Here is a 12,200-nt window from a genome sequence, read left to right on the forward strand (position 1 = left end):
TCCTGCCCGCCTGAGACATGAAGATGAACTGCTGGCAGGTCATAAAATGCTGTTAGGCCTAGCCTGAAGTATGGCGCATTGTAAAAGAGCCCTGATCCCATATTGCCATTATATATAAAAGTATAGCCATACACAACATTATTTTTCATATAAGATGAGCTAAGATACTGTGGCTCAGGCACCCCGAATACATACAGATAGGCAGATTTTTTTCCTTCTTATAAAATATATAAATAAACATATTGCCATGGAACCCATCTTTGCCCTGATCTTATAGACCTCGATATTAAAAACAGAAATATTGCATTTTCTAGGGGCTCTGTTTTCCCCTGTCCTCTTTTGGGTATGGGATATATCTGTGTGTTTGTTTATGGGGGGTATGAGAGAGAGGGAGAGGAAGAAGAGGAGGCGATGCAGGGGAAGCCCGAGAGGAATTCAACAAATGAAAGAAAATGGAAACAGATGAAGACTTTAAAAATATAATGAGATGAATATTGAGCATATCAACTCCAGCATAAAGAGTTTGTTGAGGTAGGCACTGTGTATATTGAAGCCGTTTATTGACAGAAAATAATGGTTACAGTGGCGCAATTAGGATTAATGTTACAGTAGATGGACTGATGATGTCATTGATGTCCCGTTTCCTCCCACCCCCTCATAGAGGGTTTCTTTAAAGACATTTGAAGAGAAAGGTGACTTTAGCCAAACCCACATTTCACTAATGTGTTCTTTGAGAAGCAGGAAAGAGGTGGCACACTGTAGGCTGACTTAAATCATACCTGCCCTTAAACCAATCAATTGCTTGTGCACTATCTCTATATTTACTTAAATGGCCACAGTGCATTAAGTGCACTCTTCCAACCCTATTGCCTAAATTATTCATAAATATGTATAAATATCTAGCCTTTGCAGCATATTAACTAATTTTAACTTCATTTTTTCATAATGAAATCAATAAACTCAGAGCCAACTAGTGTGCATCAGCCTGTATATGATTTTTCTTTTGTTTGTTTTTTTAATATTATGAGCACAACAACTGTTGAAGATTAACAGGCCTCAGATCTTAAGCAATAGAATAATTTTAACATTTTATTTAATTTATAAAATTATTATTTGGTCAGATATAATGAAATGTGCCAGTACTGATCACTCAGAGCCTTGAGCGTTAAAATAAAAGTTGGCAGAATACCCACAGATCAGTTAACCCATTGTTTTCAAGATGCCGATTGTTCGATTGTAACACGCAAACTGCATTAAACAAGATAGACCTGGAGCGCTTTGTAAGGTAGGACCAGCCCAGTGTTCTTTATTTATTTACTGCAGCTCACGTTGGTAATTTTCCTTCATGTGCTGACGCTCTGCTTTGCTCATCCAATTCAAGTCTTTCTAATATCGTTAAGTTTAGTTACCGCTGCTGGTTATGTGTTTCGTTTTGTTTATGTTTTTTGTAGCGTGTGCATGTGTGTCAGCATTTTCTCTGTAAACACAATGCTTCAAAAGGTTGCGAGTGAATTCTGATGAAAATTTTTTTAAGGGTTTGGATTGAGGTTGTTTTAACAAGCCGTTAAAATATTGATCCCACCAAAGTCTTTTAAATGATTTATTGGTCGAGTATTGACCAGCGTAGAAACTATGATTATGAAACTATGAGCATATGGAGAGTACTGTGTAAAGATTTAAAATATCATGTCCCGTATGACCCCTGACCTCTCCTTCAAGGTCAATGGACTGATCTGAAGGTCAAAGGGATAATGATTATATATAGATGGACAGGGAATGATATATGGGGAGTCTAAATATCACTTTATTTTATTATGACTTTGTTACATACATGACAGTAACAGATTATAACCATTTAAATACATAACAATTTAAATACATGCACCATTTTCCTGAAGATGTATAGCTTTTTGGGAAATAAAAAAATAACGTGATAATTAAACAGTTCTTTCTAAACAATAACGTGAATGCACTATATCCACATAAATTAAATATATATATATAGAAAATACAAGACTGTTCCCTTCAAAGTAAATACTGCTGAGAATTTAAGCTGTGCCTTGGTTGGAGGTTTGCATTCTCTGTGTGCTTTTTCTTCTTTACTTACGTCCTCCACCTCTTTTTGCTTAATCATAAATGAACTCTTCCTGTTGTGTGGTTAGATGGAGCTGATACATCACGGTTAGAGATAGCCTTTCTGACCTTTGTTTGGCTTCACTCTTCCTGCTTTAACAATCATCACCTGACCCACCACACTTTGCTTTGTCTGTGTCTCAAACTAGTGAATTACCGCAAAGAGATGAAATTTCCTGCGTGCGGGACCTCATTATACACAGGCTAGCATTGTTTTTACCAAGCAGTGTGAGGGTAATTTATTTTTCTAATGGGACATGTTTATTTTTGACTAATGGCACTTAGCTGAGCTAAGCGTGTCTCAGTGGGTCTGTCGTCGGCGTGGTGAGGTAAGCGTGCAAGCTGCTTTGAGCACACTGGACTTCCTGTTACATTTGGAACAAGAATTTTCAAGAGGGTGTGGGTGCCACAGTGTTGTCAAACCAACCTATCATTCTTTTATGATAGGGAAATGTGTGTGTTTTTTAAGTTGTTTCTTTACAGCTTGATAGCGAAAAAGAGGAAAAATGCGATATCTGTGATGTTAATAATATTACCTGCTCTATACGTGCATAACTGGATTTTTCATTGTCATACATACAACACTTAGAGGGCTCCATAGCAGGACACACATTTAATATTTATTTGCTAAAATAATTACTGAAATACTGCAGATTTTGACAAACAGGGCTTATACATAAGCACTGTTTACATGCTCCAGCAATTCGCCAGATGTGTGGAAAGAAGAAAAAATAGGCAGAATTTAAAAATAAATAGATAGAAAAACTGAACGGTACTAGATCTGTCAGTTTTTATTTTATAATGAAGTACAAGCCAAAAAATTCCTTTGAAATTAATGTCAAAAGTGCATACTAGTACGTCTGTATGCCCCTCTTTGACAGTTAGCTCTTCACCTTGTCTGCCGATGGTCCGTATTTGGAACACCTGAAAACATTTCAGGATGCAATATGATTCAATGAAAATCATATGAAAAAGTTCTATTGGAATATAATTTAGTTTTTAAGGTGCCTGGAGGTTTATTGGTAAAGGTGCTGGTCAGTTAATTGGAGGGTTTCTTTCAGCTTTTCTTGTCCACACTGTCCTTCAGAAAGACACTTCTTTGATGGCTCTGAATGAGCAGATCTGCATTCTTCTCAAGCTGTTAGTGGAATGGCGTGTAAGTGCTAATATAACACCATTAAAAGTATTTATATTTTTTCTAATATTTCTTTGGCCTCCTATATGTCTATATTCTTCCTCTTTTAAGTTTTTTCCCCTCTTCTTAACACTCCCCTTCATTTGATCTTCTATATTTCCAGAACCATAAAGAAAGCACAACTTCTTTTTCCCTGTCTCATTTTTTTCCTGTGCCATTCTCCCTTTTTCTCACAGTGTGATAATCTAAAACCTCTACAAGGAAAGTACTGCTCATTTCCAAGTCACATTACTTCCCTACACACACACACACACAGTCCTCCTCCCGGTGTCTCGTGTTTGTTTGTGCACGTGGGGAAAGGCGCAGTTCTAATTGAGGGGCAAAGCCACTTCAGATGCAGCGGGTGCCTCTCTCCCAGTGGGGGGAGCTCAGATCTGCCTCTGGGGAACACAATTAACGCCTTTTTATTGTTTACTAATGAATTACACACAGAGGGAGCAGGCGTGCGCGTGTGAATTAGAGTGAAAAATAAAGAGTTAGTTGTGAAGCAAAAAAACATTCAATTTTGGGCGTGTGTGTATGTTTGTTAGCTGACTTCTGAGTACCTTTTACATTACTTGTGATAATAACTTGATATTAATTAGAGTGTTACTCTGTCACGCTTCATTTAGTACTTTATACGGGGAGAACAGCTTTTTTTAAGATGCTTCCCCCCCCCCCCCCCCCCCCTGTTGTTTTGCATTTCTTTAAAGGGAAACTCAAACCATGCGTGACTCTGAGGAGAAAACTGCTTTCATTCTCTCTGCTAAAACTTGGAAACACGCTTCACCCCTCTGGCCTCAATCCAGTTATTGTTGTTGTTATTAGGAAATAGTTGTTTTCACTTTACTGGTTAATGTTGTAAGAATTGCTTGGGAGTTTCAGCCCTTACAGAGACCGCGTACAGTAGCAGCAGTCGTGTGATTCAGTGTTTCATTACCCCTTGAGGAGCTGTTGGAAGTGTTTGTGTGTGCGTGCGCATTTAGGATGCATGGACTTGCACATGCCTTAAGGCCAATGTAAACAAATGCTAATGTAATTACGGAGTGGGCGTTGTAATAAACTGTAACTAAGATGATTGCGTAGCACACAATGATCAGGATAGTTAAGCAGTGATGTGTTATTGCGTTATGTGGCTGGTTGTAGCAAGACTGATTACTTTGTCATTATTGTGCCTTTAAACTGGGTTCAAAACCTGAATGCAAAGCTGCTGAAAAAGGAGGAGAAATTAGACAAATTATGGTATAATCCCTTTTTTGTGAAGGTAGGTAGAGTGTTTGTGTGTGTGTATACATACATTTTTGTGTGAATGAAGGCCTCAAGTGTTTTTCCTCTTCTTATAATAGCACTTCATAATTTTGACTGTCAAGCAGTGCCAGTCAGTGCGTGTGATCCGCCATGTCAGCACACATCCATGTTGCATTACGTATGTCTCAGTGTCAGTCATGCCTTGATGTGTGTACCATCTAGGATACAGCACCCTGACATCACTACATTAAAGGGGGTCATTATATTTCCCCGACTGCCACCGAAAAGTGACGTTTTTACAAAGTGACAAGTTTACAGTTTTATAAATCCGATTTTTTGTGTTGTGCGTGGGGAGTCATGAGATGGAAAGATGGGAGGAAAAGCTGGGTTGTCTGTTGGAGGAGGAGAAGGAGGAGGAGGTGGAGGGAGGAAGCGCTGCCTGTCAGCGACGCCCCGGCCCTGTCGTCTAAATGATGCTCCCAGGCAGCGGATTCAGATCCCATCCCCATTAGCATTTAATTTCTCTCTAATCCTACACACAGTCTCTGCCGCTGCATGGTAACGAGGGCCGCTTTGCCACGGCAGCGCCAAAACACCTCTGAGAGCAATCTGCATCGCTCTTCGCCTTTTATAGCTCGTGCCCTGTCGTAGCCATCATTCTTGCTTGACAATTAAGACCCTCAAATCTAATAGCAGTGATATTGGAATTGCAGCAAGACCCTTTTGAGGCCATGTCATGGGAAAAAAAGAAAAGGGATGTGCTTCCCAATACAGCTGTCAAAGCACAAGGCCCTCGCCCGTTCATGCCCGCTAAATGTTTCTGATACACACACACACACACAATAGGAAGGGGGAATATGTTGAGTCTTTGGCTGTGATCTTTGTAAAATGTGCTCTCCGTGCCCTCTTATCCAACTCTCCAAAGACTTGTTACAGCAGCTTTTGTTTTCTCTCCTACCCTCTCTCTCTTTCTTTGTCTCTAAATTTCTCTTCATCTTTTACTCATTGATTCTCCCTGGTGTGTCAGAGATGCTGCTTTCTGTTTTATTTCATTTTATTCTTTTTTATTTTTTTTCTCCACTAGCAGCATTTTTATAGATGACGAGGCCTAGTAGCTTGGTGAAGTTGTCCCTTGGTGCCCTATGAGGACAGTTTACGGGAACATTCACTCTAATGGTTGCAGTTAAAGATTATCATGGGTAAAATATTTTGTTGGCCTAAGGGACACAGCAGTTTTCGAGCTAAATTACATAGATGACATTTTGTAAGTGTGGCTGCCGTTGGTCCTGTCGCAAACTGTGCTTTGTCATGTGTCAGGCAGCAGGGTGCCAAAGTGAAAGGTGGATCATCTTTTTTCTTTTTTCTTCTTTATAAAAAAAATAAAATTTGGAAGCTTTTGTGTCAACAAGTGCTAAAAATGCCCTCAAGCACACTCAGTCTACCAGCTAATCTGTAGCTGGCCTTTACCAATAAACCATTTAAAATAACAAAATCCAACAATTAAAATATCATGTTGCTGTCTGATTTTTTTTTCATTTCAATATCTCTTTGTCTGTCACTCTTCTGCAGACTCCAGCAGAGCAGGCTAAGGTTCGAATGCATTTGGTCCTGCAGGCTGCGGGTAAGTGGATAATATTAATGTTTTTATTTTTGTCACAGCGTGGCTCAGAAATGTTGCGCCCTCATGTCGGGAATCTGTGGAAGTATGTAAAAATACTGTGCAGTGCTGCACATCTGTAGTCTGATAGTACAGTACAGTATTTTCTATGCAGAAGTGGGTATTTTCTGTCACTGTAACTCATCAGTCTAGGGATGTCAGTATAGGTCGGTCGGTCCACTGTCAGTCTCCCTTTTATTAATTGAAAGACAAATAACCCTTTGATAGTACTTAAGGTTAAACACTAAAGCAGTGGATTTACAAATTATTTACAGTAATGTGTTCGGAAAAACAACGCAACATTCTTTTTTGTTGCTGTTGTTATTGTTATTTTAAAGTGATTATTGATCATTTCTTGAGATTACCACTGACTCTTCCCTGTAGGAGTCCTAGAGACCAGTTAGCAACCATCTGGTAACCATCCGTCACCCAGTGAGAAAAAAATGTGCATTCCCCAACTTGGTTGCTGGCAGTTGCTAGTTGAAAATGATTGTGAAGGGGTATATGTTCTTGAAAGCTAGATTGCACTGGTTGCAGATTGTCACATTCGACCATAGATTGCATGGAAGATGCAGACTTGTCTGCAAAGACTCGATTAAAACTCTCGCAGCGGTGGTGAAAAGTCAAGCATTTGCCTTCAAAAGAAAAGTTTAACATGTCTTGACCAGAGCAGTGTGGCACAGTTGTAAGGCGAGTGTTCTCTGTTTCTGGTTTATGTCACAGTTTTTGTAGTTTTTCAACTGCTCCTCAAGTAGTTGGCAACACTTTGCAGACAAGTTGTTATCTTCCATGCAAACACTGGCACTTGTGGCAATCTGCTAGTGACCAAAACAATCACAAGAGTGATTTGGGTGAAATTAAAACTTTTCATCTCATTTCCCTCAGCAATAGGCAGCAGTAGCAGAATCACCAACCACTACACAGTTTTCCCTCACAACTGGTGGTTGCTCAATGATTGCTCGGTGGTTGCCAACTTGTATCTCGGTTCGTGTGAGTGGAACCTGATGAAACCTGTGCACTGTAAAATTATTATTTGTGCCAATTCATTTAAATGAAATAGTGTGGAACCCTTTTTGATGTAGCTACATATTAAAGTCACTGCTGAGTGTTTTGATTGGTTAAATGTGCTACTTTCTCATGGCCAAGTTGATTGCAGTGCCTTCAGTGGGTGAAATTCTAGTTACTGTAATAGTTGTGCTAGTACTTATAGGTAGCCACGGGGCGGCTTCACCAATGTTTAGCATTCTCAAAAATTGGAATTGGTCAAGAAAGTAGCTAACTGTGTCTTTGCAATGCACTCATACAGTCTGTCCACCTTACTAACCCAGCAAATTAGCACTAGGTGATAGCGTCGGAGCCACCCTCACTTCCAAATTTGGCCATTTGCAGCTCCCAGAGAAAACTATAATTGACTAAAATGCCAAACTCAAGGCTTCGAGACAGTAGCCAAGAAACCAACAGGTGACCACTTTTACATGCTGTGATAAATATGTTAAATTAAAAAAATATAACAATTTTTAAAACACGTTTTCCAGCTGGACTGCTAAACCTTTTGGGATTAAGCCACAGTCTCTTGTCTCTCTCCACTGTGAAACTGAATGGGTTTCATGGTTGTTTTCCTCTGCACAGAGTCAAAGCAACCCTCCCCACATACATTACAGCTATCTCACACACACACACACACACAAATGCACACACACTCACACACTCTCCACTTTGAGTGCTTCTGGGCCCATATTCACTGCAGCTTAATTTCAAACACTCCTCCCAGTACATAAGTCATAGATGTCACCATGTACACGGTGTATATATTCCAGTGTGTATTCGAGGGGTAGAGTTGCGAGCCAGATGTGACAGGCAGAGATTGACTGTGGAGAAAGATGTCTTCATGTTTACAGTCATACACACACACACACACACAAACACACTCTCACACACACTCACACAGCACTTCAGAACAGGGCTCTAATTTCACCACAGGAAATATATGAAAGAACGAAGCATCTATACATCATCTATAAAGCACCCGCCAGCCACATACTTAGCTCACTTAAGACTTGTTCACCCTCGCCGTAGGCCACAGAACAACACTGCCATCCCTTGATGTGATTTCACTCAGTTGAACTTTAACTTTTGGAGCCATATCTTACATACTCCATCATATGTTAAATTGGCATAGTTTACATGTGAGGATTGGTGATTTTTAACATTTATTTTGTTAAAGAATGGGAACTAGTTTAGAAATATTTGAGCTCTCTCTTTTTCTCATGCGTATTCTTGTATAGGCCCAGCTCGCTGCACTGCCACCTCAAGGCTAATGTTGTACTAATGGCGGTGAAGCATCATAAAATTGAGCATGTGGCTTTGAGTGCATTGGGTCACACTGGTGCAGACACAGGCTCAGGGCCAGACGCAGGACTAAAGGAGAGGGTTTAATGCGTTGGACATGTCTCTGCTTTTCCTCTCTTTCCTGGAGGCTTCCAGAAGAACAGTTTTATGGCTCAGTCAGAAACTGTCTCCACCATAGAGCCGAGCCTGGCCTGTATCAGGTCTTCGGGTGATCATGTCACTCATAAAGACCCATAATAAAATACAAATAGGCAAACGGTTTTAACTTGATGAAATGCTTTATATTTAATACTTTTATTATTGTTTTTATTTCAGATTTATTTTCAGCTTTTTGCCCTCAGTTTTAGTCAGTGTGCCCTTGGTAATTTTATCACATTTGTATAATTACAATTATTAGGGATGTCTTTTTTTTTTTTTTTTTTTTTTAGTTTTACTTCTAAAATCCTCTGAACTTGCAGCTGCTAAGTCTCTTGCTGCCAAATCTTCTTAATTCATCTGGCTCATATCTCTCCTTGCGCTCCCCATTTTTGCTTCTCTTCTCTCGGTCTATCTGTCCGCTCATTCTGCCTCACCGTCTTTGTTCCAGCGTTGTTAGCGGGTAGAGGGAGATAGGGATGGAAGGCGAGAAGGAAGCAGCAGATGTTGGGAGGTTGTGTGAATGTTAATGTCCTGACGTAGCCGTGGAGCTTAAGCTTCCTCCTCCTCCTTCTCTCCGTTCCTCTCTGAGCGCCCGCCAGGCTTTCTCTCTCGGGGTCTCCTGACATCCTTAAAGCCCGCGGCTCTCCTCTCCTCTCCTCATCTCTGCTCTCCTTCACCTCTTTCTCTCCATCCCCTCCCTCCCCTCCCTCCTTTTGTCCGTCTATGGACTCTCTCTAGTCAGTAGAGAACAGATCATCCCATGGCTAAAGCGGCTCAGGCCTTTGTGTTGGGGGGCTCTGTGGACCTGTAATGAGCCCCCTCGGCTGGCCCGCTGGCCTGCTTAGCGCTCACTAGGGGCTTTGTGTGTGTGTGTGTGTGTGTGTGTGGAGCGGGATGAGGAGGGCAACACTGGCCCCCAATGAAAGAGCTGGATGGATATGTTTATGGGTCACTTCCTGCTTGGCCTACATATCAAACACGCACACACCTACACACACACTCACAGAGTACACCCCGTATTTCCACACCAAACCTGCTTATCATAATTTAATCAATAATAAGATACTGATCAAAATTTCACTATTTATATATCTAATAAGTCTTATGCACATAGAATTTATAGTAAATGTTGCATAGTAAAATGCATACATTTTATTTATTACATTCATCGTTCCAAAATATATAAAGAGAAACCTTTTCTGTATCTTGTTTTTTCATTATTATTATTATTATTATTGTTATTATATATGATTATATAGTGCTTGCTTTTCCTGCATAGTGTGGATTATCAAAAAATGTATGAGACAGAAAACGGAAAAACTTTTTGGAAGGTTGTCATTTCTGGAAGTTCATCTGGATTTATTTGGGCAGTGTACAATTTACATAGAGGCCAAAGTAACACTGTGTGACACCCTCCATATGTTTGATTCATTCGGATTTCAGCACAACTTATTTCTGTGCCCTGATTCATAAGTACATCTCTTGAGCGACATACTGAGTCGTCATAAATCACACATAAATAAGAAGTATAGCAGCCTTGTTGTTTTCAAAGCTGACAAACACAAAAGAAACCACTTTATTCGATCCATACATACCTCCATTCAGACACACAGCAACCATGACACCCTTACTATATCTAATACTCTTGTTCCTTTCAGCCACTTGCTTGGTTCTTGGCTCTTTTCATAGCAGTGTCCATTTCCACTCAAATGAACATAAGTACTGTGCACAGCAGCGGGCCTCTCCTTATCCACATGTCAATAGGGAGTGTTTGCAGAACACCCACTTAGGACCTGAGGGCCAAGGGTCATCAAAACCTCCTTCTTCTCTCCATTTGAACCTTTGACAGCAGCAAAACAAACAATCCTTAAGATCTCATCAGAGGCTTGAACTTGGAAGGGCTTCACTGGTCTGAATTAACTTCTTCTGTCAGTTTAACACCTAGCTGAAAAACCGAGCATTGTTTCAGTTTTCAACTTAAGCTATGGAGTTATAATGAAAACACCTAACACTTTATTAATAATGAATAATAAGACATATGTATTTGAATGTCTGGCCAACGTACTTTTTGATTGTAAGCAGTGTTCGTGCATATGTGTCATATTGAAATACAAAAGGCTCAAATTTGCAGCTGTTTGTATCGATGCCTCTTTTTTTTAAAAATACAGCTTAGATTAGGAAAAAAAAGTTCCAATTTTCATCAGTAATAGTGCGTCAAGTAAACTTCCGGTCAGTCCGGTCAAGTTTAAATATAGTCCAAATTCTTCATACTAATTATTCTGAAACTTATTGCCTTTATATGAAATTATGTTACATTCCAAGTCAAGTAGCATTATTTTTAACAAGGAAAAATCTTGATTTATTGAGTCGGTGAGAGTAACTGATAAATTCACTGTTGATATCTGTTCATGTCAGTTGAAATCCCGTGTTTACGTTTGCTGTTATGGCGTTCTGTAAAAACTAAAATGAAATTAAGAGGCGAAACGGAGAACAAGTCCTGTTGAAGTCTCAGAGACCAGTCGTTCAGCATTACACGTTTAACTCAGTTTTAATAAATATCACTACCGCTGCTACCAGGGTATGATGGTGCACATTTATTTATTTTTATCAGCTTGTCTGTTGAAGTGTCTCAGTCTCTTCTGTTTGGGTTTGCGTGTCTTTTACTGAAGAGGCAAAGTGTTGTGTGATCAGCGAAGCTTTGCAGCATCATACGATAGGACTAATTCATCTAGGCTTCTTGGTCGCAGCAGGGTTCCCAAAAGCACACACACCCTTTTTCTTGAGCTTTCTCCTTCTTTCCTCCGTCTTCCTTGTGCGTCCAGGTCCTGCTGTCCCTCCCACCCCCTCCTGCCCACCCCCTTAGGCCCTGACAGATGTGTGCTGAACAGACCACATACATGGAGGGTGTCACCTTACCCCCTCTGGAACTAAAGGGCTAATGCGCCGCATTTAGGAGGCTGCCGCCCTTTGTTCTGATAGAATAAGAGGTGACGGGGACTGGGCGACGGAGGCGAGACCCAGTCCTTTTTCATTCTTTCTTTTTTTGTTGCCTCGCTCAAATACATACCTTTTCTTTATAAACTTGGTCTTTCTTCGGTTTTTATTATCTCTACTGTTATTGCCATCTACTTAGATTGAGCAATCTTCACGCGATTGCAGCACAGGATTTGTTAGGCGGTGAATTGCAGTTATCGCATTATCCATCTTCATCACCTTGCTGTCACTCCAGTTGTGGCAACACTCTTTGTATGACATGACTGAAATGATTGTCACAAACACAAGTGATGACCTTCATTTCAAAGGGGATTTTCTCTGTAAAAACGCAAGGGAATTACCCTGTAATAACCCCTAACTACACATTCCCCCTCGCTCGCATTCAGTCTAAATGTATGCCCGTTTACTATGACCAGGGTGCTCTGCAATCAGAATCAGGGAATCTCTTGGATTAAAACATTATAAGCAATTAGACATAATGGTTTTATTTAAAGACAACACTCTTTG

The 12,200-nt window shown here is 40.2% G+C and overlaps 1 protein-coding gene across 3 annotated transcripts in view; it reads left to right on the top strand.

Annotated features, from left to right (window-relative positions):
* rsrc1 (arginine/serine-rich coiled-coil 1) overlaps positions 1-12,200 on the top strand; it is a 123,593-nt gene that overhangs the window by 53,185 nt on the left and 58,208 nt on the right. For all 3 annotated transcript variants that reach the window (XM_085131108.1, XM_085131105.1, XM_085131106.1), the window contains exon 6: positions 6,125-6,176. In XM_085131108.1, coding sequence (XP_084987234.1) covers positions 6,125-6,176 — 52 coding nt within the window. The remainder of the gene's footprint in view (positions 1-6,124; positions 6,177-12,200) is intronic.

The sequence above is a fragment of the Neolamprologus multifasciatus genome, chromosome 14, assembly GCF_963576455.1.
Source record: "Neolamprologus multifasciatus chromosome 14, fNeoMul1.2, whole genome shotgun sequence".
Classification (NCBI taxonomy): domain Eukaryota; kingdom Metazoa; phylum Chordata; class Actinopteri; order Cichliformes; family Cichlidae; genus Neolamprologus; species Neolamprologus multifasciatus.